Raw genomic sequence first — 26,429 nt, forward strand, 5'->3', positions numbered from 1 at the left:
ATAACAGCTTGTGGAAAGAGAGAATTCAATCAGATCATTCAATCCTATACAACTTAAAAAAATGTTTTTTTGGAAACATTTACAACCTTACGGAAAAGTTTGAAGTACAATTTGAGGACTTCAAGAACCATTTGAGAGTAATTTGCTGCTGGTCTGATGTCCCATCATCCTTAAATACTTTATTGTGTATTTCCAACAAGCAAGGATATTGGCATTCTACTATAAAGTAGAGCTTTGCCTTCTCCCCGATTAATTATGTGTTATCACTGTTTACTCATGGATTCTTATTTTATCTATTGGGTTATAGCCATTATAGTCATTATTTATTTTGATGCTCAGTTGTCCCAGGTATGGTCAGTGGATATGTACCCAACTCTCTTTTTTACATAAACCCAGTGCTTTTTTTAATATAGCTTCATCATCCTTTGAGTACTTCTTTCTGGCATAAGATATTTAAAGTTCATCTAGTACTTTCTCTATTCCAGCCCTAGAATCAGACATTTCTCCTTTTAGTGAGGGAAGATATTTAGAAACCAGAATGTGAGGGCTAAATTGTGCTCATTACTACTGGGGTGTTCTTGTGGTCTAGGCATTTTCATTGGACTTAGGAAGTAATACACACTTAAACACACACACACGTATGTAAACACATTTATATCAAAAAACAAACATGGGTTCATACTGGTACTAATCCAGCTTTTTAGTCTTTTGCATTCCATATTTGTATCTATTCTCTACATTAGTGAGATATCTGCTTCCCAGCTTCATCGGTCTATTGGGGAGGGAGGTAGAATAGAAATTTGCCTCTTAGGCAGATTTCAGGCACTCTGTTTTTAAGTCTTTGATTCATCTGTACCTTCTCAATTATGTTCTGTTTTCATATCCTTAACTTTTCCAGGACTTGGTGGAGTGCTGATTTATAGGTACCCTCTCCCTCTTTCTCTTACCCCCCAAGAAGCACTTCTTGGGTTCAGCTAAGCCAGCTATCTTCCATCCCCTCTACACCTTCAGTAATTTGCTGACATCTCTAATGTTCCTTCAGCTTTTAACTTCTTTATCCTTCTGAGTTTATGTATTTTATATTAATTTATTCTCATTTTAGTGGGGTTTATGGATGCGTTGCTGACAAATGCAGTTCAATAATTGGCCCAGATAATTTTTTAAACTGTTGTGTTTACATTATCTCCTTTTTCTAAAGTAGACACCGTCTGACCTTTCCCATCCAATCTCACTTTCTGAGTCATGTGGTACAGAATCGATTCAGATGTTAATTAGATTCTTAAATAAGGCTTTTCTTTTTTTTTCTAATTGAGTTTTTATTTGCTCTGTTAAGAAGGCTTTTCTTAATGATTTAATTTGATCCTTATCTGTTGTGTAGTTTAGAATTTGTATTGTTTTACTTACTAGTATTTGAGTAACAGCTGTTGTTGCTTTATGTACACAGATTCAACATTTGAAAAGGAAAACCCATCTCATAATCCCTCCTGACCTTGTGATTTGAGCTTAGTGCCACTAGATGGCGAGAGGGAGCTCTTGCCGAGCAGCTCAAGCAGGAAACTTACGAGGGTGCTTTTATCTTATTTTATATAATCGAAGTATAGTACCTAAATTTGAAATAGCCAGCTTTGAAAATGCCAGTAATGATCGTATGACAGTAGACAAATCATAGGCTTTGGACTCAAATGGACTTGAGTTCAAGTCCTGCTTCTTCAAGTTGCTACTCCATGGCCTTAAACATGAGTTTTCTTAGTTTCTCAGAGCTTCCTTACCTGTAAAACTGAGCTACTAATAACTATTTCATAGAATTCCATGGATTAAATGGGGCCATGTATGGAAAACCCCTAGCCTAGTGACGGGTATTTACTCACTATTCAACAAACGTTAACCTACTCTTTGTCACTGTGGTTGTTACACACATGGGCGCACACATTCTTCTTTAAGATAGGAAGCAGGAGCTCTAAGAAAAGGAAGTAGTTATAAATTCTGTTTCTAACATTTGGGTAATCATTTAGTGTTTGTGCACACGTGCACATATTTTAAAAGGAGGAAAAAACAAGATGGAATTAGAAGCTTTTTAATTAGTCATTGACTTTACTTTTGTTTATTCTGAATCTTTGCCTAAAGTCCAGTGCCTCCAGTATGATTTGCTGTTAAACTTAGAACTTCTACAGTAGTCTCTGTAGGTAATTTAAACTCTTGTAATTTAAACTCCTCAGGAGTTCTTGTGACCTTTATACGCATCAGGAAAACAGGTTCTTGCTTGATACAGAGAAATTAAAATGTATATTGCTTTACTAAGCAGAATGAGTTGCTTTTCCTCTTCAGAGCTTCCTTTTTCCCAGGAGTTTGGTCTAACTCATATCTTAAAATATGGCAAAATCTGTTATGAGCACTTCACACTTGTTAACTCATTTAAACCTCACAACATTCCTAGGGAGGGAATTACTATTTTTACTTCTATTTTAAAGATGGGGAAACTGAGGCACCGAGAGATTGTTCCTTTTGACCAGAGACACACAGCTTAAAGGCAGTTCTAAGATAATGCATGCAGTTGGGCTCCAAAGTTTGTACTGTTAACCTGTGTGTTACTGCTCAACGTTTTCTAGACTTTCTTATACTGTGTTGCTATAATCATTTAATTGATTAGGCTTTATTAGGTATCTCTTCAAAAAACTAGAAAGAAATAAACTAAAATCCAGGATTTATGGGCAGTTTAAATTTGTTGTCTCTATTTTCCATATTTTGTTAAATGAGCATGTGCATAATCGAGGACCTAAGATTATTTAGGTTCATGAATGCTGAAGCTGGAATGGCCACTAGTGATCATTTGGTTCAGATCCCTCAAATGAATAAACTATAATCCAACAACATTAAATGATTTGCTTAAAATTCAGTGCTTCCTTTTCTTAGAGCTCTTGTTTCTTTTCTCCTATTCCCTTTGCCCTCCCTCCTTCACTCAGAATTTTTTTTTTTTTTTTTTTTTTTTTTGCGGTATGCGGACCTCTCACTGTTGTGGCCTCTCCCGTTGCGGAGCACAGGCTCTGGACGCGCAGGCTCAGCGGCCATGGCCCACAGGCCCAGCCATTCTGCGGCATGTGGGATCTTCCCGGACCGGGGCACGAACCCGTGTCCCCTGCATCGCCAGGCGGACTCTCAACCACTGCGCCACCAGGGAAGCCCCACTCAGAATATTTTTAAACTAAGCAAGATATTTTCAGATACAGCATATGGATTGGTTTCTTTTTAGAGAGTAACTTGGATCTTTATTGTTTAAAAAAAAAATTGAGAAAACCTAAATACCCAGTGTTAGAATTAAACTAGTGTACTGGCAAAAGGACTTGTCATTTTAATCATCAATATAAAATGATATAGGGGATGGGTATTTAATGACAGGAGAAGATATTCACAAATGTTTTATTATTAAAACTGAATATTTCATTTAGTTATATGTCACTCTCCCTTCAGAATAGGGAAAGCCAACAATTTTTAACACAAAATGAAGTTTTTTTGATATTTCCAGGCCTGTAAAAATTAGCTTACCCTAAGGAAATTATAGTAATTTTCAGTTATCTTTATTCTTCAAGAAAAGCTTTTACTTAAAAAGAAAATCTTATTTATCGAGTGGTACTTTAATCATAGGGCATTTACCTTGGAAATAATTTGATTATTGAAGTACTTTCTGAAGTAAGTTTGAGTGTTTGGTAGCTAATAATGGGATTGTTTCTTTTTTACTGTATCTTTTTAGTGTGATTTAAATGAAACTCATCTTTTAATATTATCAAAAAAATCTTCTTACTTGATGTGCACATTAGGCACTGTTCCCTTTTTTTTTAATGTTTGCTTTTTAAGGTTCAGTTTCCAAGGATACCAGTAAGCTTCTTTCATTGTAGCAAACCAATTAATACAGGGGTCCCCAACCCCCAAGCCACGGACTGCTACCGGTCTGTGGTCTGTTAGGAACCTGGCCGCATAGCAGGGGGTGAGCAGCAGGCCGGACCAGTGAGCAAAGGAAGCTTCATCTGTATTCACAGCCACTCCTCATCACTCTCATTACTGCCTGAGCTCTGCTTCCTGTCAGATCAGCGGCAGCTAGACTCTCATAGGAGCCCGAACTCTACAGTAAACTGCGCATGCGAGGGATCTAGGGTTGAACGCTTCTTAGGAGAATCTAATGCCTGATGATCTGAGGTGGAGCTGAGGCAGTGATGTTAGTGCTGTGGGGAGCGGCTGCAAACACAGATTATCGTTAGCAGAGAGGTTTGACTGCACAGAGACCATAATAAATCAATTGCTTGCAGACTCATATCAAAACCCTATCAGTGGGTGACAAGTGAAAACAAGCTCAGGGCTCCCACTGATTCTGCATTATGGTGAGTTGTATAATTATTTCATTATGTTACAATGTAATAATAATAGAAATAAAGTGCACAATGAGTGTAATGCGCTTGAATCATCCCAAAACCATCCCCCCCACCCTGGTCTGTGGAAAAATTGTCTTCCACGAAACTGGTGCCTGGTGCCAAAAAGGTTGGGGACTGTTGAGTTAATACACAGTGTCATGGAAGCTAACATAAGTTGGAAGGAAGAGCTTGTCATATTTCCGGTTTTTTATTTTCAATAAGAACTACTTCCTTTTGAAGTGTGTTGTAGTTTTTTGGTCTCTAGTGCCTGAGGAAGACATGTTGATTTAGGTCTCTGTGTAGGAGGAGACTGCTTCCTTCGTGTTTGGGTTGAGTGATTAAAGAGCCCTGGTTGATTGGGACTTTTTTTTTTTTTTTTTTTAAACCAATCCAGATCTGGTTATGTCTTGTGAAGTTTGAGCCTGTAACTCAGCTGAATTGATTCTTATTCCATACTAAAGTAGTCTTCGGAATATCAAAAGTAAAATACTATGAATGCATGAATTATGTTTTATTTTAGACTATGTATCTTTTTTTTCTTACAGATAGCACAACAATAGAAAAATTAAGAGCTATTTGTTTAGACCACGCCAAACTTGGAGAAAGCAGCCTTAGTCCATCTCTTGACTCGCTCTTCTTTGGTCCTTCAGCCTCACAAGTGCTATACCTAACAGAGGTTGGTTTTTACTTTTTGAATTTATTCCATGTTCTTGAAATTTGACCTTTTATATGATAATGTGAAGAACATGGATAAAATTGTAATGAAATGTTTTTGAAAGAATTTCAAAATATGGGGAAATTTTAAACCAATGATGATGAGGAAAATAAGAAATTATCTTAAAATCTTTTAATACAGTTCTTCTACTTTTTTCCAGGTAGTCTATGCCTTGTTAATGCCTGCTGGTGCACCTCTGGCTGATGATTCCTCTGATTTTCAATTTCACTTCTTGAAAAGTGGTGGCCTACCCCTTGTCCTGAGTATGCTAACCAGAAATAACTTCCTACCAAATGCAGATATGGAAACTCGAAGGGGTGCCTACCTCAATGCTCTTAAAATAGCCAAGCTGTTGCTAACTGCCATTGGCTATGGCCACGTACGAGCTGTGGCGGAAGCTTGTCAGCCAGGTGTGGAAGGCGTGAATCCCATGGCGTCGGTAATACAGACTTTTTAAAAATCTTTTTGTAATAATAGATGGCAACTTTTAAAGTTAAACTTCTTAGAAACTCTTAAGAGTTGCTTATAGAGTTCAGAGTTGATTCAGAATGTTTTTAGTTCCTTTCCAGTGGTTCCTCATTTTAATGGTTTCCTTCTATTGAATTATATTTGTATTAAAATTACAAATGCTTTTCACTGACTCTACTCTGAGAGGGCAGTTCTTCCCTGTTCCCTTAAATCCTGTTTGACTTTTAAATTTTTTTTTGACGTGTAGTTGACTTACAATATTATATTAGTTTCAGGTGTACAACAAAGTGATTTGATATTTTTATAGCTTATACTCCATATAGTTATTATAAAATATTGGCCATATTCACTGTGTTGTACCTTACATCCTTTTTTTTTTTTTAATTTGTTTATTTACTTATTTTTGGCTGTGTTGGGTCTTTGTTGCTGCGCGTGGACTTTCTCTAGTTGCCGCGAGTGGGGGCTACTCTTTGTTGCGGTGCGCGGGCTTCTTGTTGCAGAGCACGGGCTCTAGGTGCGCGGGCTTCAGTAGTTGTGGCTCGCAGGCTCTAGAGCGCAGGCTTAGTAGTTGTGGTGCACGGGCTTAGTGCTTCCACAGCATGTGGCATCTTCCCGGACCAGGACTCAAACCCGTGTCCCCTGCATTGGTAGGCGGATTCTTAACCACTGTGCCACCAGGGAAGTCCCCACCTTACATCCTTATAGCTCACTTATTTTATACCTAGTAGTTTGTACCTCTTAATCCCCTTCACCTATTTTGCCTCTCTCCCCTCTGGTAACCACCAGTTTGTTTTCTGTATCTGTGGTTCTGTTCCTGTTTAGTTATATTTGTTTTATTTTTTAGATTCCATGTATACATGAAAATATACAGCATTTGTCTTTTCTTTGTCAGACTTATTTCATTCTTTTTATGGCTGAATAATATAATATTCCATTGTATACACACACACCACATCTTTTTTATCCATTCATCTGTTGATGAACACTTACGTTGCTTCCATATCTTGGCTATTGTGAATAATGCTGCTGTGAACACTGAGGTGCATATATCTTTTCAGATTAGTGTTTTCATGTTCTTCAGATATATACCCAGGACTGGAATTGCTGGGTCACTGTTTGCAGATGATCATGGTACTATTCTATACGTATAGAACCCTAAAGACTCCACCAAAAAACCATTAGAACTAATAAGTGAATTCAGTAAAGCTGCAGGACACAAGATTGATACACAGAACTCTGTTACATTTCTATACACTAATAATGAACTATCAGGGAATTGAAGGAAGCAGTCACATCAAAAAAAAACCACCTAGCAATAAATTTAACCAAGGAAGTGAAAGACCTATACTCTGAAAACTATAAACGTTGATAAAAGGAAATTGTAATACAATACGAAGAAATGGAAAGTTATCCTGTGTTCATGGATTGGAAGAATTAATGTTAAAATGTTCATACCCAATGCAATGTATAGATTTAATTCAATCGCTATCAAAACTTGTGACATTTTTCACAGAACTAGAACAAATAATCCTAAAATTTGTATGGAACCGCTAAAAACCCCAAATAGTCTTTCAATTATTCTATTTTATTTTTCGGCCTCACTGCACTGCTTGAGGGATCCTAGTTCCCCAACCAGGGATTGAACCCAGGCCCTCGGCAATGAAAGCACGGAGTCCTAACCACTGGACCACCAGGGAATTCCTTCCTTCATTTATTTTAAATCTACTAAAAACTCCATGTGAATCTCTTCCTAGCTCGTATCTGGCATATATACATATATATATACACACATACATACATACATACACACACACATACATACATACAGACACAGACACACACAGACGGTAATAAAAAAGATGTACAGTTGACCCTTGTACAACACAGGTTTGAACTGCTCGAGTCTGCTTATACATGGATTTTTCAATAAGTACTACAGTACTACATGATCCTAAATTGATTGGAACCACAGATACCCAGGGCCGACTGTAAAATTATGTGCAGATTTTCGACTCCTAGAATGTCTGTCCTCTTAACCCCCATGCCGTTCAAGGATGAACTGTAGTTGATTTAGCCTGTTGCCAGCCTCTCTTCCCATCTTGACAGTCTTAACCTCCAATTCTGAACTTACTTTGACTCGGTTTTTACCTTGATCCATTTTACCAAAGGTTCTCAAGACATGCCAGAATTCAATGCCTATTTATGAGAAGTCAAACTACACATTTGACTTGTTTTATATGCATCATAAGTGATGGTTTACTAAGTTACCAATAGAAGATAAAAGCTTCAGGAATATAGATTTTCTATTTTAAGAATGAATGGCTTAGGCCTTGAGATTAGAATATTGATTAGATATGTGATACTATAATAATCACATATAATTGAGATAATAGCATTTATAATTGTTTTAGGTGTGATGATGATACTGTGGTTATGTTTAAAAGGAAGAGCCCCGGGGCTTCCCTGGTGGCACAGTGGTTGACAGTCCGCCTGTTGATGCACGGGTTCGTGCCCTGGTCCGGGAGGATCCCACGTGCCGCGGAGCGGCTGGGCCCGTGAGCCATGGCTGCTGGGCCTGCGCGTCCGGAGCCTGTGCTCCGCAGCGGGAGAGGCCGCAGCGGTGGGAGGCCTGCGTACCGGGGAAAAAAAAAAAAAAAGGAAGAGCCCCCTCTTTTAAAAAAAAAAAATGTTGAAGTATTTACAGATGAAATTTTATTTAGGATTTGCTTCAAAATAATCCTGGGGTGGGGCCTGGATGGAAAGTGAGGGGAGTCGTTAGACAAAGTAATTTTGGTCCTTTGTTCATAATTGTTGAAGCTGGGCGGTGGGTACATGTGCGTTCATAATCCTTTTCTCTCCATTTTCATTAAAAAGGGTAATGAACAAAAGTGGCCCAAGTCTTAAATTGTTTTGCATTAAAGGTACCACGCTTACTAGGATTTTTTAAAAGTGGTGTTCTTCTTAAGATAAAAACAGATTATTATCGTAATCCCTGACACAGGAGCTTGATGAAGAACACAAAATATAAATGCTCCCCTCTTTCACTTTTCTCTTTTATTCAGAAAATGTGCCACTGTGTATACAGAGGTACATAATAGCCTCTAATCTCAAGGAGCTCACAGTCAATAGGGCGCTAAAGGCAAAATTAGTAAAAACAGACTTGTCTTAAATACTGTTGTAGAAATACTTAATATGGAGAAGAGTTAGGACTTGAAAGGCAGTCAGAATTGCCTGGCTAATAACGACTTAAAAGTAATCTTGGGCTTCCCTGGTGGCGCAGTGGACGCCTGCCGATGCAGGGGACACGCGTTTGTGCCCCGGTCCGGGAGGATCCCACATGCCGCGGAGCGGCTGGGCCCGTGAGCCATGGCTGCTGAGCCTGTGCTCCGCAACGGGAGAGGCCACAACAGTGAGAGGCCCACGTACCACAAAAAAAAAAAAAAAAAAAAAAAAAAAGGTAATCTTTTTTCTTTACAGGCTTAAAAATTTGGTCTGGTACCTTTTATACATTAGTATTTTTATTCTGTTATTGATATTCCTTAATTTTTCTTTTCTAAAAAGAGTTTGATGATCAGGGTGAATGGGGAGCAGGGTCTGCCCAGGAGCATGTATGTGAAGTACTTTACTGAGTTTCTAGATAGGACTGCAGTTTATCACTCACCTCTACAAGTTATGCTGAATGCAGATGCAGATACACAAGTTGGATTAATCTAGAATGGGGGTTTGCAGAGGGATATGTGGCACTCCACTACACAAGAAAAAGAGGAAGCCCACATTGTTGGCAATGCAAAGAACTTTTTGTGTAAGTCACACGGATTCTACAGTGTACTGAATATATACAGAAGGGAGGTCATCCTGAGGGAGTGATGATGAGTGAGGAGCAAATGATTGGATTTGGTTATGTATGCAGCATTAAAGTAAAATATTTATCTTTTTTCAGGTCAACCAAGTTACTCATGATCAAGCAGTGGTGCTACAAAGTGCCCTTCAGAGCATTCCTAATCCGTCATCTGAATGCATGCTTAGAAATGTGTCAATTCGTCTTGCTCAGCAAATATCTGATGAGGTTAGTATTAAATTTGTAAGGCTGGAATTCTGGAAGGTTCGTTTCTTTCACTTTTGACCCTCTCATTATGTAGAAATAACCCTTATCACATTTTGCGGCTTAATTTTCCTAGGCCCACTCACTTTAATTACTGACTCAGTCTAGATAAAGTTCCCTTAACATGAATTTTACCTAATGATAATATTAGTGCTTTCTGGTTTTAATCACCTTTATGTACAATGAACAGCATCCTTTTAAAGCATATAATTAAGTGAAATTTGACAAATACATATTTGTGTCACACGTCCACCACAGTCGAGACACAGAATGTCTCCATCACTCTTTCCATATGCCCCTTTGAAGTCTCTTCCTCTTCCCTGTCTACCCCTGGCCTCAGATAACCCCTGATCTTTTGTTACTATATAGTAGTTTTCATTTTCTAGAATTTTACACAAGTGGAATCATGCAGTGTGTGTTCTTTTATGTCTGGCTTCTTTCACTCAGAATAATGACTTTGAGAATTATCTGTGTGGTGTGGACCATTAGTCCATTCCTTTTTATTGCTGAGTAATATCCCATTATGAATATTCCACATTGTGTTTATCCATATACTTGGAAAAGGACATTCTCTTTCTTAGCTATGAATAAAGCTGCTGTGAACATTCTGTACAAGTGTTTGTGTGGACCTAAGTTTTTATTTCTCTTGGGTAAAAAACTAGGAGTGGAATGGTTTGATCACCTCTGTAGTCTTTTTAAGGTTCTTCTGAAAGTAGTGTAGAGCCAGATAATAACTTGGAGAACATACTTTGTGGTATTGCTGTTAAACGAAATAATGGGACAAAGGCAACTTGGGAACCTAAAGACAGTGGTACTACTTCACAGCCATTCCTGTTTCCTTTACAGGGAGAAACATTTTTGCTTTTCTAGTGATTATTCCACTCTGATACTGTGTCAACTGTTTTGATTACTCATTATCTTGCAGGCTTCAAGATATATGCCTGATATTTGTGTAATTAGAGCTATACAAAAAATTATCTGGGCATCAGGATGTGGGGCATTACAGCTAGTATTTAGCCCAAATGAAGAAATCACTAAAATTTATGAGAAGGTAAGAATTATCGCAGAAATATATTACCTTTAAGAAAATGTTTAATTGTGCATGAGGCTGAATTATTATGTCTGCCATCTTAATATAAAACTGTCTTTTTCTACTTCTCACTAAAGTCAGGTATAATTATTTCATACTGAATTTGTTTTCTCCTATTCTCTTTATTCTTTTTTCATCTTTTTGTCCTGTGTATTTTGGTTTAGGTAACTGTCAGTTGTGATATCATGGCATTTAAGTATTTTTGACTCTCTTAAAGCATTCAAGAGTGTCAGCCAGTTAGGTATCATCCTTGATCTTCCATTAGATTAATCAAGTTATTTACAGAAGAGAGACTGTGTTTGACTCTTTGATTTTCTGTTATATATACCTGCCCCTGATAGCCACTGCTGCATATTTAGAAGGGGAAATTAAGTTATAGGAGCTTCCCTTTTATGGCCAACATAACTGTGATTTGCCTGGGATATATGTTGATGTCCTGTACTGTTGGTTATTCACTCAGCTAATATTTGAACGCCTGTTCTTTTTCAGGCATGTACTATAAATATTACTTATTGATAACTTCAGTTTAGAATTTATTAGCTACCTACCCAAGCATATTTTAGGTCGTAAAACCTTCAGACCTTTCCTGAACAGTTGTCTGAGACAATTGCTTTTGAATAAAATGGCACTATAGGTAAGCTACATAATGGGACTAGTCAGAAGTTGGGTACTCTGACTGCAGTGCCAGAGTGGTTCTTGAGGAAGGAATGATTGTTGGTGCAGAAGTACACAACTTAGAAGGTCTCTAAGAGCTTGGGGGACAAAGAAGCAGGTAATATGCTCAGTGTGCTCCTTCAGCCATCCTTGGGACGCAGCAAAAGAATAGAATTAGACTTTTATCATCTGTTTATACTCATTTCCATGCTATTTCAAAGGGGCCTCAAGAGTTGTAGGTAAAGAAGCTGAGGCCAAGTGGTTTAAGTGACTAGGTAAGTTTTAAGCACTAACTTGAAGTTTGTATGAGATTTTTCTTAAATATATGTCTAGGTAATTTGTCCTTGACTATAATTTTGCAGACCAATGCAGGCAATGAACCAGATTTGGAAGATGAACAGGTTTGCTGTGAAGCATTGGAGGTGATGACGTTATGTTTTGCCTTGATTCCGACAGCCTTAGATGCTCTTAGTAAAGAAAAGGCTTGGCAGACATTCATTATTGATTTACTATTGCACTGTCACAGCAAGTAAGTGTCTTTTTTAATTGTAAGAAATTTGATCTTATTTTTTTAAGCAGAAATGAATGAATTTATGTTGGCAGAATTTATCCCAGGAATCAAATATTTATTGTCTCTATAGCACACTAATGTTTAGGAAATTTTTATTTAACTGTGTTTTGCCTAGACCTGAATTTGTTTGGTTTTACTGTCTACAAAATGTGAACATTAATTCTCGAAGTAAAATTAATTTTTCTGTAATTCCAGAATTTAGTTTCACCTAAGAGGTGTGTGTTTTAGCCCATTTAAAAAATCTGGCTTACAAGATTTAAATTAAATAGGACATTTAGCTTCCTTTCTTAGATACCTAGGGCCAAGTGTTTTTTTAGCGAAGTTGTTAAGTCAATGTGGAATTCACAAGGCATGGTTATGGTAAGAACTTTTGCATTTTACACTGAGAATAAAGACCAATTATAAAGTCCTAGTTTTTCATTTTTAGAGCATTTATTCAATGACATTAATTTTGTTTTGGGCTTCTTTTTGTGCAAGTCAATCAAATTTGTAGAAAATTTAGGTTTTCCATCCTCTTATGTCAGTCTAAATCTTGACCTTCATAAGGTAACTTTTTAAACTTGAGCTCTAATCAGTATCACTGTTATATGTAATTAATCTATCTCGTGTACATTTTGCAAAAAGACACAGGAAATGTTCGCTTTGTTTATTCTTTCACATTCCATTCAACAATTGACAAATCACTGATGAAAAGTTAGTGTAAAGTCAGAATAAGCACTTGGCTGACATGAAGCCCAGTGATAAAGTTTTTTTCTTTTTTGTTTGTTTGTTTGTTTAAGTGTACGTGGTGTGATGGAGTAGTAGGTTCAACTGACTCCAGGGCATGCTGTAAAGTAATTTAGTGGTCTCCAGTGGGAATCTCTGTTATTTTAGAAGTTCCTTGGTAATTTCCTTGAAGACATCTAGTTCAGCCTGTGTTCTTTGGTGGGATCCCCCCCGCCCAAATAAGCTTGAGCTTGCTATCTCTTTGAGAAAACTTTATCATCGTTGGACAACTCTGTATGTTAAGAAAGATAAATAGGTTGAATAAGTCTGGAGGAGAGGAAAGATGATTAGCCATGAGTTTTGATGAAGTCAGACCTGGAGGTACAAATTTCTTAATCTATGCTCATTTTTTTAAATTTTAAACTAAATTAGGAACTTATGTCACTTTCTTTGCTACTAAATATCAAGGAACTTTGTTTAATAAGTTTTCTGCCTTTTACTTTTATGAAAATCCCCATTATAGGAAGTTAGAACCATTTGACTCCTCTTCTTCCTGAAACTTGTGCACGATGAAGTAAAAAGTACCGTACACAGCACTTCTTCTCATGCCTCTGTTATCTTGTCTTTGACAACAAGGGGGGTCTTCTAAGGTTAAGATCTTTTTTGAGCTTTAGGTATCTGACTTTCTTCCCTAGTACTGACTCTCACCCTGCCCTGCAGTTTTAGTTATATATGTATGTATTTATTTTTGGCTGCTTTGGTTCTTCGTTGCATGAGCAGGCTTCTCATCACGGTGGTTTCTCTTGTTGTGGAGCACGGGCTCTAGGCACGCGGGCTTCAGTAGTTGGGGCGCACGGGCTTAGTTGCTCCGCGGCCTGTGGGATCTTCCCGGACCAGGGCTCGAACCCGGGATCTTCCCGGACCAGAGCTCGAACCCGTGTCCCCTGCATTGGTAGGCGGATTCTTAACCACTGCACCACCAGGGAAGCCCTGCCCTGCAGTTTTAAATCATCATATTATAAATATCAGAGTACCGGGCTTCGATACTTGCAGAGTATATCTTGCAAAATATGATCGTGTTGTTTTCCTGCTTAAAATCTTTCCATGTCTTCCCATCGTCTTTGAATTAAGTGTAAACATTTAAATTTGGTTTATAAGCACTCCACAATTTGGCTCTTGCTTCTACGCACTCGAAAATTTCAACTTCAGGGCCACATTTTCCAGTAAGTTTTCTTTATCCCCTAGAGGTCTCCCAGACCTCTGTTCCTATTAGAAGAGGTCTGCTTCCACATAACAACACTGATATTTTGTTGTAATTGCTCGTAATTGGATTTGAATTCCTTTAAGTGGATTTGTTTTGTTTTTTTTTAAGCCTCCTCCAGCACCTGTTGCTTTATACTCTGCCTGTTTAACTCCTTTATGTTACCTTGATGATCCATGGAGGCATTTGAGTTTGCCACTCCTGGCATAGTGCTTTCAAGGCACAGCTGAGTATTCTGGTAGAAGAAGAGAAAGGGATAATGCAGAAAAGGAGATTAGTAGGCGTCGGTTTACAGAAGGCCTTTGATGCTGAGATCCAAGTAGTGTTAGATTTTAATATTGTAGGCAGTCTCACTGATGAATAATTTATCAAGTACCCATTATGCACCAGGCAGTGTTCTAGCTACTGGGAATATAGCAGTGAAAAAAAACAGACAAAATGTCAGCCTTCTTGGAGTCTGTATTAAAGGGGATGGGGAGTGGGAAGAGAAGACATATGGGAAAATATATAGTATGTTAATAAATGCTATCAAGAGAAATAAATCAGGAATGGGGATGAGTGGGGAGGCAGGGTCATTGGAGTTCAGTTTTATGTAGGATAGTCAGAGAAGACTTCCCTGAAGTCTCTGGGGCTCTGAAAGAATGAGGTAGTGATCCATGCAGTTAATGGGGGAAGTGTGTTGGGGTTTTGGGTGGGGGTTTTTTGTTTTTCATTTTAAATTGTATTTTTTATTTTGTTCAGCTTTATTGAGATATAATCAGCATATAACTGTGTAACTTTAAGGTGTACAAAGTGTTGATTTGATAGTCATATCTTGCAGTATGATTACCACCATAGCCTAAGGTTGGCTAACACCTCCATCATATTTCATTTTAAATTTTATTTCATTTTTTATATGAGAAATACATTTTGGTCATCTGAATGACCAAATATATTTTTTTTAATTTTTATTTTCTAATTGAGGTATATATAGCTGCTTTACAGTGTTTCAGGTGTACAGCACAGTGATTCAGTTATACATATTTCTTTTTTCAGATTCTTTTCAATCATAGATTATTATGAAATACTGTATTTCCTGTATTATATAGTAGGTCCTTGTTGTTCATCTATTTTATATGTAGTAGTCTGTTAATCCCAAATTCCAACTTTATCCCCCCCCCGCCCCCCCCACCCCGGGGGAAGTGTGTTTTAAGCAGAAGAAACAACAGATGCAAATGTCCCAAGGCAGGAACATGCCTGACATGGAAAGAACAACATGGAGCCGAGTGTGGCTAGAACAGCAGAGGTGGGGGAGTTGTAGGAGGTGAGGCCAGAGAGGCAATAAGCAGCCTGTAAGGATTTTATAGATCATTGTAAAGACCTTAACTTTTACCCTAAGTGAGATGGGAATCCATTGGGGTTTTTTGTTTTTTTTTTGGTTTTTTTGCCGCGGCATGCGGGATCTTAGTTCCTTGACCAGGGATCAAACCTGTGTCCCCTGCATTGGGAGCACGGAGTCTTAACTACTCGACCACCAGGGAAGTTCCCCATTGGAGGGTTTTGAGCAGAAGAATGATATGCTCTGAGTTAACATTTTAAGTTTATTCTGGTTGCTTTGCAGGAAAGGCACTTAGACTATTTCATTAATCCAAATAAAAGATGAGAGAGTCTGGAAGTATGGCAATAGTAGAAGTGGTGAGAAATGATCAGATTTTGAGTATGTTGTGAAGATACAGGCAACAGGATTTTTCAGTAGATGTGTTTCTTTTGAAGCATTACCGAAGTCTGCGTGTGTGAGGGAGGGTTCATCAGGAACTGACAAGCATCAACTCTTTATAGACCCTCACTCTATTTGGACCGCATACCTTTTTAAAAAATAAACTAGGGCAGTATGAATGACATATACCTCTGAAAATCTGGTAAAAGTTAGGGACCTTCTCCCCAGCAAAACCAAGTACTCCTGATGTCAGTTTACTTGAATTCCACCAAACTTAACCCACAAAGCTTCTAAAGGTCCCTATGGTTTATAGGACCATGTACAGGTTTCAGAAACCTAAAACATATCCAGGAGGGAGGCTAGTACACAGAATGTATACTGTCAAGTTCTTACATTGAACTAAAAATTTGTTTCTAAGCTGTCTATCAGCTAGCACATTGCCAGAAACAGTTATTCACCGAATGTAGTTTGTACGATAGACAAATGCTTCGTTAGCAGATACTTTTTGAGCATCTTCCATATGTCAGATGTTGTTCTAGGTTCCAGGAACTCATGCTTCAACAAAGCAAAGCCCTGCCCTGAAAGAGCTTACTTTCTAATGGAGACAGACCTCCATTTTGTAAACAAACAGTATTTATACATCTGGTAACTGGTTCTTAGCACCTGTTATGTGCCAGGCATCATTTTTCATTCTGGAGGCACAGTAGTAAACTAGATGATGTCTTTGCCCTCTTGGAGCATTTATTCTGGTGAGATCTGTATAGTATACGTATTTTTTAAGAGACCCATGATGCTCAGGTAAAATTCCCAGTACTGTGACCAGAGACAAGTTTTTCCCATGGGTAATCATAGAATATTGTATAATACGGTGGTTCTCAATCTTTAGCACATGTTAGAATCACCTGAAGGCTTTATTAAAACGCAGGTTGCTGGGGCCTGAGAAATTGCATTTTTAACAAGTTCTCAGATGCTGCTGATCTGGGTAACATGCTTTGGGAATCACTAGTATAATATCAGGGACATCTGTAGTAGCAACATCCTTATTGTGTAATTGTAACAGAATTTCTACAGTTGTTCACTCCAGAGCACAATGGAATAATTCTGTGGAATGCCCAAAAGATGCTTAAGGCTTACTGTACAACTCTTGTACCTAGAGGAACATTTCCAGCCTGTTCCAAGAAAGGGGTGTTAGAAGGTATCCCTTGAACTCTTCAGTGACAATTTGAGGTTTTAGTTCTTGACACACAGCCTAAGTTCATCTGTTAAACGTTGCTGCTTAAAGGGGTGTTACGTATTCTTGTATTTTTACTTTTAATTTACTTACCCCTTAACCCCCCACCCCCACCCCGAGAGACAGCGTTGGAATCTTTTTTTTTCTTTTTCTTCATGAAGATAATATATTAAATGTGAAACATTTTTTTTTCAGAACTGTTCGCCAGGTGGCACAGGAGCAGTTCTTTTTAATGTGCACCAGATGTTGCATGGGACACAGGCCTTTACTCTTCTTCATTACTCTGCTCTTCACCGTTTTGGGGGTGAGACATTTTTTAATATACTTATCATTGTGATTCATTCTTGTACATGGAACAGTCAAGAATTCATGGTTTTAGCTTGTATTAAAGTTGGAGCAGTCTATATTTATTTTTAAAATATTAGTAATTTCCCATCCTATGTTAGTCCTTTACTCTAGTTAATTCTGGGTTTTTAAAAAGTGGATTCTGAACATGGACATGTAAATTCATACTATTCTACTTTATTGTTTCAGAGCACAGCCAGAGAGAGAGCTAAACATTCAGGCGACTACTTTACTCTTTTAAGGCACCTTCTTAATTATGCTTACAATAGTAATATTAATATACCCAATGCTGAAGTTCTTCTCAATAATGAAATTGATTGGCTTAAAAGAATTAGGGTAAGTTGCATTTAATACTGTGTTTATCATCAATAAATAAGATATTTTATTAATAGTTCATAGTTTTGAGCATTTTGGTTAAATGAAAAACAACAAAGAGTAATAAAAAGGACCAAAGAATATACTCTGTGTTGGTGGATATTACTAACTCATGATTCCCAGAATGAATGCGTAAGTAGTTTTGTCAAATGCCTTGCTTTAAGACTTGAGACACTGATATTCAGCTTCTTCCATTTTCAAATGGGCCCATTTTGCAAATTTTCATTTTAAAAAGTATTCTTGAATTGTTTTCATCAAAAAATGAGTCTGATAGACTAGCACTTAATTTAACTTTTGATCTTAACACCTGATACTTTTTACTTAGAGTTGTATGAGAATTTATTTCTGAAGAGATTGGTATCTTTTAGCCTTCAGATTAGCATTTCTTCTACTAGTTTGTAAAGCCTACTTCTAGAAAGTTCTGAAGAGAAAAAAATCTCTTAGAATGGAAAGGTTTGAAGGAATTGCCTCTGTCTAGCTCACTCTTGTTCTGACATCTCACCACCCTTTTGTAAGTTAGGCATTTGATATTTTTCTTTTGCAGGATGATGTTAAAAGAACAGGTGAAACGGGTGTTGAAGAGACAATCTTGGAAGGCCACCTTGGAGTAACAAAAGAGTTACTGGCCTTTCAAACCCCTGAGAAAAAATATCATATAGGTTGTGAAAAAGGAGGTGCTAATCTCATTAAGGTAAGTTCTGTCGGCTTGGTCCTAAGCTATGTATCATTAACATTCTACATGTTCATTAGCAAATCTGTCTGGTTAATTTATGGTATCATGTCTTGGGTGTGTTTTCTTGATCATTTCTCTTTTCTACTTTTAAAGAATATAGAGGTAACAGTAACTTTTAAAATACCATTTCTAAATTTTGTACATGAATAAAATTTCAGTACTGTGTGAAGTAAGTAAGCACTATTTAATTTTTCTGTTTAGAAAGTCTGAACTTTTTACTTCATCAGACTATTCAGAATGAGACAGACTTCTATTATGTAAGACTGCATATTTACCATGTTTCTTTGATGAGTTTTTTCACATAACGTGGTAACTCAAGGAAACAAAAAGTATCATTTTAGGAGATTTCATTTTTATTCAAGATGAGCTTTGGTATACATGTGATTAAAAGAGTAAATTTACTTAATGTGAATTTTTGTTAAGTGCTATAGTCAGCTCATTCTTGATGAGTTTTTAACCTGAGAAATTAGGTTTGTTTGTTAATTGTAGTAAATAGTCTTTTGAAGTGGGATCTTTTTATTAGAAAATCTAAGTTTTCTGAAATGTAATGAAATCTTGAATTCTGACAATTAATTTAACATTATTTCCTTCCAAGAGACATTTCTTTCTTTAAAAAAAAATACACACACATACGCATATAAAACTTTACATGTATTTTTATATAAATATGTATCATTGCTAATACATAATCCGTTTTTCACCTTTGTAGGAATTAATTGATGATTTCATCTTCCCTGCATCCAATGTTTACCTACGGTATATGAGAAATGGAGAACTGCCAGCTGAACAGGCTATTCCAGTCTGTAGTTCACCAGCTACCATTAATGCAGGCTTTGAGTTACTTGTAGCATTAGCTGTTGGCTGTGTGAGGAACCTCAAACAGATAGTAGATTCTTTGACTGAAATGTACTACATTGGCACAGCAATAACTAGTAAGTATTTTAAAATACAAAGTTCTGATGACAGTTCTCTAATGTGTTCAAATTCTGTTTTCCTTTTTTTTTTTTTTTTTTTTTTTTGCGGTACCGGTACACGGGCCTCTCACTGTTGTGGCCTCTCCCGTTGCGGAGCACAGGCTCTGGACGCGCAGGCTCAGCGGCCATGGCTCACGGGCCCAGCCGCTCCGCGGCATGTGGGATCTTCCCGGACCAGGGCACGAACCTGTGTCCCCTGCATTGGCAGGTGGCCTCTCAACCACTGCGCCACCAGGGAAGCCCTGTTTTCCTTCTAGTAAACATCTTCAACTCATGTTTTGCTTTCAGCAACTAGTATAACGTTTAAGACCATTACAAGCAATGAGTCCTAATGTAGAAAAGTTTTCAGATGTTTGTTAAATGTCTTCCTGTAAGTGGTACAAGTATTGAGCAACAGAATAAATTTCATTTCAGTCAAATCTGGACTGAAATCCAAACTCCAGAATAATAAACAGTCAAAATAAATTTCAGAGTTCAAACTTAAAAATTCAAATTACATGCATTGGAAAACCTTTCAGGCCCCCACTTTAGAAGCTCTTTAATGTTATTTTCATATGAGTTCTAAGAAAATCTGGTTTTAAAGAGAAGAATGTGAGAAGATAACATTTTAGTGCCCTTGGTCCTCAGCTAATGCTCACATGAAGCCCATGAGACTGTAGATCTTACTGATATAGAACTGAAGCTCAAAAGGGATGAGGGCAATATGAAATGACTGAGACAGCAGAAATAAGAAAGCAGACCACAGTGGAGGCTCTTCTGTTTTAGGAGAAAACCATTTATCTACAAAGCTTAAGAATATAATTGATTATGGTAAGTTTTTAAGAACATGTCAAATTATTTTTTGATATGTTATATTTTAGAATATAAGGACTTTTTAATAACATTTTAGGAGATTCTGATTAAAGTTCTTAAAACGTTAGACAGTTATTCTATCAAGTTTGTATATAGTAGGGTGGGGGTTTTGTTTGTTTTTAAACAAATCCACAGTTTTATTTATTTAATTTTCATAAGTTTAAACCCTCAAGGGGTACAGCAGCACACAGATTCTGTGGCTAGTGGCCTCAGCAGGAAGGTTGCTTTGGAATTTGACACGAACCAAGCCACTGTTTCCATGAGCACAAGTTACCTTTCCCCAGATTCTTCTGGTTTTGTTCAGTTTGCCACCAGGAGTCACTGTTGTTCTTTGCTTTGTACACATGAGCATATCTCTTGCCCAAGTAGAATTCAGTTTCATCTTGGGCATAAACACCTTCAGTTTTAAGAAGAGGAACCCTCTGGTTTCACAGGACCCTGCTTATAGCCAGCAAAAATAGAGCCTTGGACCACAGCCTTCCAGACCTATTTGCTGTTTTAGAAGTCCTGTTCCCAGTGCTCCTCCACAGGCTCCAAGACGGCAGAAAGAGAAAGGCCACTTGTTTTTAAGTAGTACATTTGTGTGGTAAAAATTTCAACTACCAGAGAAGGATGTATTCTAAAACATTTTTCCTGCCCATTCCATTCCCCTGGTCCCCTTCAATAGCTGTAACCGTTATCTTCAGTTCATGTCTATCCTCCCAGAATCTCTGAGTATGCAAAATCCACATACAAAATCTTTTTTTGTTTGTTTAGTTTTTTAACCACAGATTGGTGTGGAGTGCACAGTGTTCTTCACTTTGTTTTCCCCTTAATATATCTGTGATCATTTCCTATCAACACATAAATATCTAAATCCGTTTATTAGCTATATACCTTTCAGTTCAATATACTATATAATTTATTTAATTGGTCTTATACATGATGATGTTTACATTGTTTCCAGGTTTATACTAGGTAGAGGGAGATAGGCAGTGATTTACAGTTCTCACAGAACTCAAATCCACTATCTCGTTTGCTCCTCAAAATAACATGGTGATTATAGGCAAAGCACGTCTTACTACATTTATTAAGAAGGAAACAGAGGCTTGCCTGAAGATGAAAGAGTTGGTAAGCATCAGAACCTGGATGTGAACCCAGGTGATATCATAGGATTATTTAAAACTTAGTAAGCTATCATATGTTGATATATTTGTATAACATTTCATGCCAGAAGGAGTTTGAAGGCACTTGAAAAAAACATAAAAGTAGAAGAAGTTAAAGTTCATAATGACTAAATTATAATAAAGTTAAAAGTAAAGTTAACATGTAGAAATTAGCCTTGTATCATCTTGTGAGACTGCCATAGAAGCAACATCAGATAAAGCATGGGTTCATAGATGGTGGGGTAAGAATCTATATAGTGGTATGTGTTGCTGTGTATCTTCAATTGGTTGAGGGTGAAATGCATACCTAGAGCACTATTTCAGGTGGCTATAGGAGTAGTGGAATTGTTGGTAATGTTAATTTATCAGCTTAATAAAGTCTAAAGTGGGCAAAATGTTTTTATTTGTGCTGCAAGAATCTTTTGTCTTCTCTCAGCTTGTGAAGCACTTACTGAGTGGGAATATCTGCCACCTGTTGGACCCCGCCCACCAAAAGGATTTGTGGGGCTGAAAAACGCTGGGGCTACTTGTTATATGAATTCTGTGATTCAGCAACTCTACATGATTCCATCCATTAGGAATGGTATTCTCGCAATTGAAGGCACAGGTAGCGATGTAGATGATGATATGTCTGGGGATGAGAAGCAGGACAACGAGGTAAATTTTATTTAGCACTTTTGTTTTCTGTGTTTGAAGTTCTGATACGAGATACTGTTGTTCTCTCTTAGAAAGCGTTAGACTTTCACTGGACCTGTTGGCAAATATTTGAAAATAAAGCTAGAATCTCCTGGCACAGACTGCTACCTCGACATAGTGCTCACTACCTAACAGGCTTGCAACTACAGTTAATGTTTATGATAGTTTATACGTTTTAACGCAACAGTTAATGTACTCACTTTTGGGGGGTTGGTATAATTTAGAGTTTGTATAATGATAAGAACCTTCATTTTTAGTAATAGTCTAAATTATACTTTTACTTTTCTATTTGATATTTTAATTGTGTATCTCCATTTATTTGTGCCAAGATATGTGCTATGCCAGTTTCATTGTCTGTGTTTACTTTTAGATTACTTTTGCATTTCTCCCAGATCATAACTATTTTTGCTTAGGAAACAAACTTCTACTTGTGACAAAATGTAGACTCCTACCAAGTATCCAATGCAGAATAAAGCTGTGAAAAAATTAGGTTGTAGTGGTGGATCAGAGTTGACATAACTATGGCATCGTTCTTTAAAGGAGAGACTATGGCCAGACTTAAGCTGTGGTCATGTTTGTGTCCACGCTGTATTTCTTTGTTTTTATTTGACCTTTTCCTACTCATGGTGTTGTGTTGGTGAGAGCTGAAGAGAGAAGCCACAGCATGCTCTGATTGTAGTAAATGTCTTAAATGGTTCTTTTCTCATTCCCTCTCTTCAGTCACCGAACTATTTGCTCTGAGGTAGTTTATCACTTACAGGGAGGGCTTCTGAAACATACACTAGACCCCAACTCTTCCCTAGGTCTGCTGAACCGCATCATCCAGGGTTTGGGGTCTGAGCATTTTTACTTTTTTAAGAAGTTTCATAGGCATTGCTCACACCATATACCTAGTTAAGAACCACTGCTCTGGGTGAAAATTGGAGTTCAGATTCTAGTTCTGTGATTCATCACATCTCTAGGTTGTTGAGTTAAGCACAGTAGAGATAGCTAATTGTACCAGCAGACAAAGTATGATACAGTTCAAATAAGGTATCTCAACTTTGCTCTCATGGTACCCTCTGCTCTGTGTTGTGTCAGCACCCCATTGCACTGTGGGGTGTTTTGGTTTTGGTTTTTTGCCTGTGTGCTTTTTTCCTTCCCTAGACTAAGTTTCTCGTGGGCAGGGACTGGACATTGTCTATTTCTACATCCACGTCCCACACAGAGTTCTGCAGCCACCATTCTCTTTCCATCTCTATAAATTTGACTATTCTAGGTACCTCATATAAGTGGAATCATACCGTATTTGTTTTTTTGTGACTGGCTTGTTTGACTTAACGTAACGACCATTTCATAGCATGTGTCAGAATTTCCTTTCTTTTAAAGGCTGAATAACATTCCTTTGAATGTATATACCACATTTTGTTTATCCATTTATTCATCAGTGGACATTTGGGTTGCTTCCACCTTTTTGTGGGCGGTGGTGCACACGGCGTGGCCTGCGGGATCTTAGTTCCCGACCAGAGATCGAACCCGCTTCCCTTGCATTGGGAGCATGGAGTCTTAACCACTGGACCGCCAGGGAAGTCCCTGATTCCACCTTTTGGTGGAATTCAAAATTGTGAATAATGCTGCTCTGAACATGGGTGTACAAATATCTCTTCAGGACCTTTCTTGCAGTTCTTTTGGGTGTTTTACCCAGAAGTGGAATTGCTGGATCATTTTATAGTTTTATTTTTAATTTTTTTTAGGAACTGTTTTCTACAGTGGCTGCACCATTTTACATTTCCCACCAACAGTGTGCAAGGGTTCCAATTTCTTTGCACAGAACTTTTTCATTTTCATGAGGTCCAGTATGTCTCTGTTCTTTTGTTGCCTGTGCATTTGGTGTCATATCCGATAAATCATTGTCAGATCCAGTGTCGTGAAGTTTTTGCTCTATGTTTTAGGAGTTTCATAGTTTTAGCTCTTACATTCAAATCTTTGCTCTGTATTGAGTAAATTTTTGCGTATAGTGTTAGGGAAAAGTCCAACCTTATTCCTTTGCATATGGATATCTAGTTTTTCCAACTAATCTTAATATGTATATTGTATTGAATGTTTACAAGTCTGAGCACTCTATATACATTGTCTCATATAATTCTCACAACAGCTACATGAAGAATATGTTAACCCATTTACACATGAGGCACTTAATTGCTCAAAGTTACTTAGCTTATAAGCAGCAAAGCCTGCATTTGTATCCAGTTCAGTCTAAGTTAATCACTACTGTATTTTGCTATATTACCTACCTCTATGATACTTAGTGAGGGTTATTCCTTTATGACAACTCTTATGTGAAAGGGGTGGGGATATAAACACTGATACTGTAAACTAAAATTTATAAATTGAAAGTTAAGTGCTTTGGAAATAAATAGAAGTACAGGTGATTTGTTCACTAATCGTATAGCATTTGTCTCAACATATTTTTACTATACTTTGAAGTTAGGTTAGCTCATTAATGATAACTTTTGGTTTCTAGAGCAATGTTGATCCCAGAGATGATGTATTTGGATACCCTCAACAGTTTGAAGAGAAACCAGCATTAAGTAAAACAGAAGATAGGAAAGAGTACAATATTGGTGTTCTAAGACACCTTCAAGTCATCTTTGGTCATTTAGCTGCTTCTCGACTACAGTACTATGTGCCCAGAGGATTTTGGAAACAGTTCAGGTAAACTATGGATGAATAGTAATTGGGATACTGCTTAAACCTTTATGACTATCTCATGACACTAACATTAAACTTCTAAAGCCTATACTGGAAGGCACTTTTATGTTTAGTATTTAAGGAGTAGTAATAATCAAACTTTACTTCGTAGTTAGGTTTGTTTTCTCATTGTCCCCAAAGGAGGTAGAAAGTGTCATAGTAAGAGGCAGCATTCTTTAGTCTCTTCAGATGTTAATAATTTTTTATTTTGAAAGCTTCTAATATTTACATAAGTAGGGAGAAGAGTATGAACTCTTATGTATTCATCACTCAACTTCAACAGTTGTCAACTCATGGCCAGTCTTATTTAATCTACACTGCCATCTACTTTTTAGATTGTTTTGAAGCAGATACATAATTTCATCCATAAATGTGTCCGTGTGTATCTCCAATGTCTTTTTTTTAACATGACCATGATACTATTACGTCTTATAAAAATTCCTTAATATCCTTGTCAATGTCTGATTTTACCCAATTACCTCATAACTTTTTTACTATAAATTTTTTGAAATCATGATCCAAGTGAAGTCCATATGCTGCAGATGTTGACATGACTCTTTAGTCTCTTCTAATCTTTTTTCACCCTTGTAGTTATTTGTTGGGGAGAAAAAAAAAGGCAGTTAGCTCTGTAAATTTTCCCATCTGGATTTTATTGATGGGATCCTTGTGGTGTTTTCTGTTTTCCTCAGTCCCCTGTATGTCATATAAATAGGTAGTGAGAGCCAGAGGCTTGATCAAATTCAGGTGTGATTTTTCTTTTTTTTTGGAGTAGATAGTCAAGGCTTGCTTCATAGGTGATAACGATGACCTCAGTGAGAAGTACATAATGTCTGTCTGTCTCTGTCTTATAACAGCCATTGATCATCATTGCCTAAATGCAGCATTTCATGAGGATTACAAAATGGCAACATTCTAATTTTATCATTCTTTCATTTTTTAGCTAGAGGAGATCTATAAAGGAAAACTTCCCCATAGCAACTCTTTGGCTATTCTAATGTACAATTTTATAGGAAAGGTGCGATAAATACGTTGGGTTTTGTTGTTGTTAATTTTAAAAAAATCTTCGATTATGTCTTGATCTTATTTCTCTGGCTTCATTTATTTCATTTGTTTTTATCATCGCCTATCATGTCGTGCACTGTGCTAAAATACTGTAGCACAACCACATATCTGTACTGTGTATGAGAATGCTATAATCCTTCATAGCATTGGGTTTTTTAAATACTTTTTTTTTTTTTCTGTTTTTTGGCCGCACTGCACGCTTGTGGGATCTTAGTTCCCCAACCAGGGATTGAACCTGAGCCCTTTGCAGTGAAAGCACAGAGTCCTAACCACTGGACCACCAGGAGATTCCCGTAAATAATACTCCTTAGAATCCCTTCAAGGTATCTCCCAGACAGCTGAGAGCAGGGGAAGCAAAGGGTCACCTGACACTGCCGCTCTTGTCCACCTTCCCTGCTTCGATCAGAGCAGCTCCCCTTTTGCCTACAAGGATACTACTTAGATTTCTTTTGAAACCACTGCTTTATAATACAATGACTCACCGTATAAATTCCTCTAACTAGGCCCCCTACTTAATCCATACTTATTGGCTTGCATGCACCACCCTCCTTCCCAGCTCTACTTTTGCTCTTTTGGTCCCATCACCTCTCAGCACCTCTCAGCACCTCTCATCTTCCTCTCTGA

At 37.5% G+C, this 26,429-nt stretch overlaps 1 protein-coding gene and 1 pseudogene across 2 annotated transcripts in view; one reads left to right on the plus strand and one right to left on the minus strand.

Annotated features, from left to right (window-relative positions):
• USP9X (ubiquitin specific peptidase 9 X-linked) overlaps positions 1-26,429 on the plus strand; it is a 124,507-nt gene that overhangs the window by 76,094 nt on the left and 21,984 nt on the right. For both annotated transcript variants that reach the window (XM_029240274.1, XM_029240275.1), the window contains exons 22-32: positions 4,946-5,076; positions 5,276-5,554; positions 9,524-9,649; positions 10,611-10,736; positions 11,792-11,958; positions 17,089-17,197; positions 17,428-17,574; positions 18,158-18,304; positions 19,056-19,278; positions 21,754-21,974; positions 24,517-24,707. In XM_029240274.1, the coding sequence (XP_029096107.1) occupies positions 4,946-5,076; positions 5,276-5,554; positions 9,524-9,649; positions 10,611-10,736; positions 11,792-11,958; positions 17,089-17,197; positions 17,428-17,574; positions 18,158-18,304; positions 19,056-19,278; positions 21,754-21,974; positions 24,517-24,707 (1,867 nt within the window). The remainder of the gene's footprint in view (positions 1-4,945; positions 5,077-5,275; positions 5,555-9,523; positions 9,650-10,610; positions 10,737-11,791; positions 11,959-17,088; positions 17,198-17,427; positions 17,575-18,157; positions 18,305-19,055; positions 19,279-21,753; positions 21,975-24,516; positions 24,708-26,429) is intronic.
• Positions 20,333-21,002, minus strand: LOC114906385 (annotated as a pseudogene).

Source organism: Monodon monoceros, unplaced genomic scaffold (genome assembly GCF_005190385.1).
Source record: "Monodon monoceros isolate NGI ecotype Baffin Bay Population unplaced genomic scaffold, NGI_Narwhal_1 Super_Scaffold_22, whole genome shotgun sequence".
NCBI lineage: Eukaryota > Metazoa > Chordata > Mammalia > Artiodactyla > Monodontidae > Monodon > Monodon monoceros.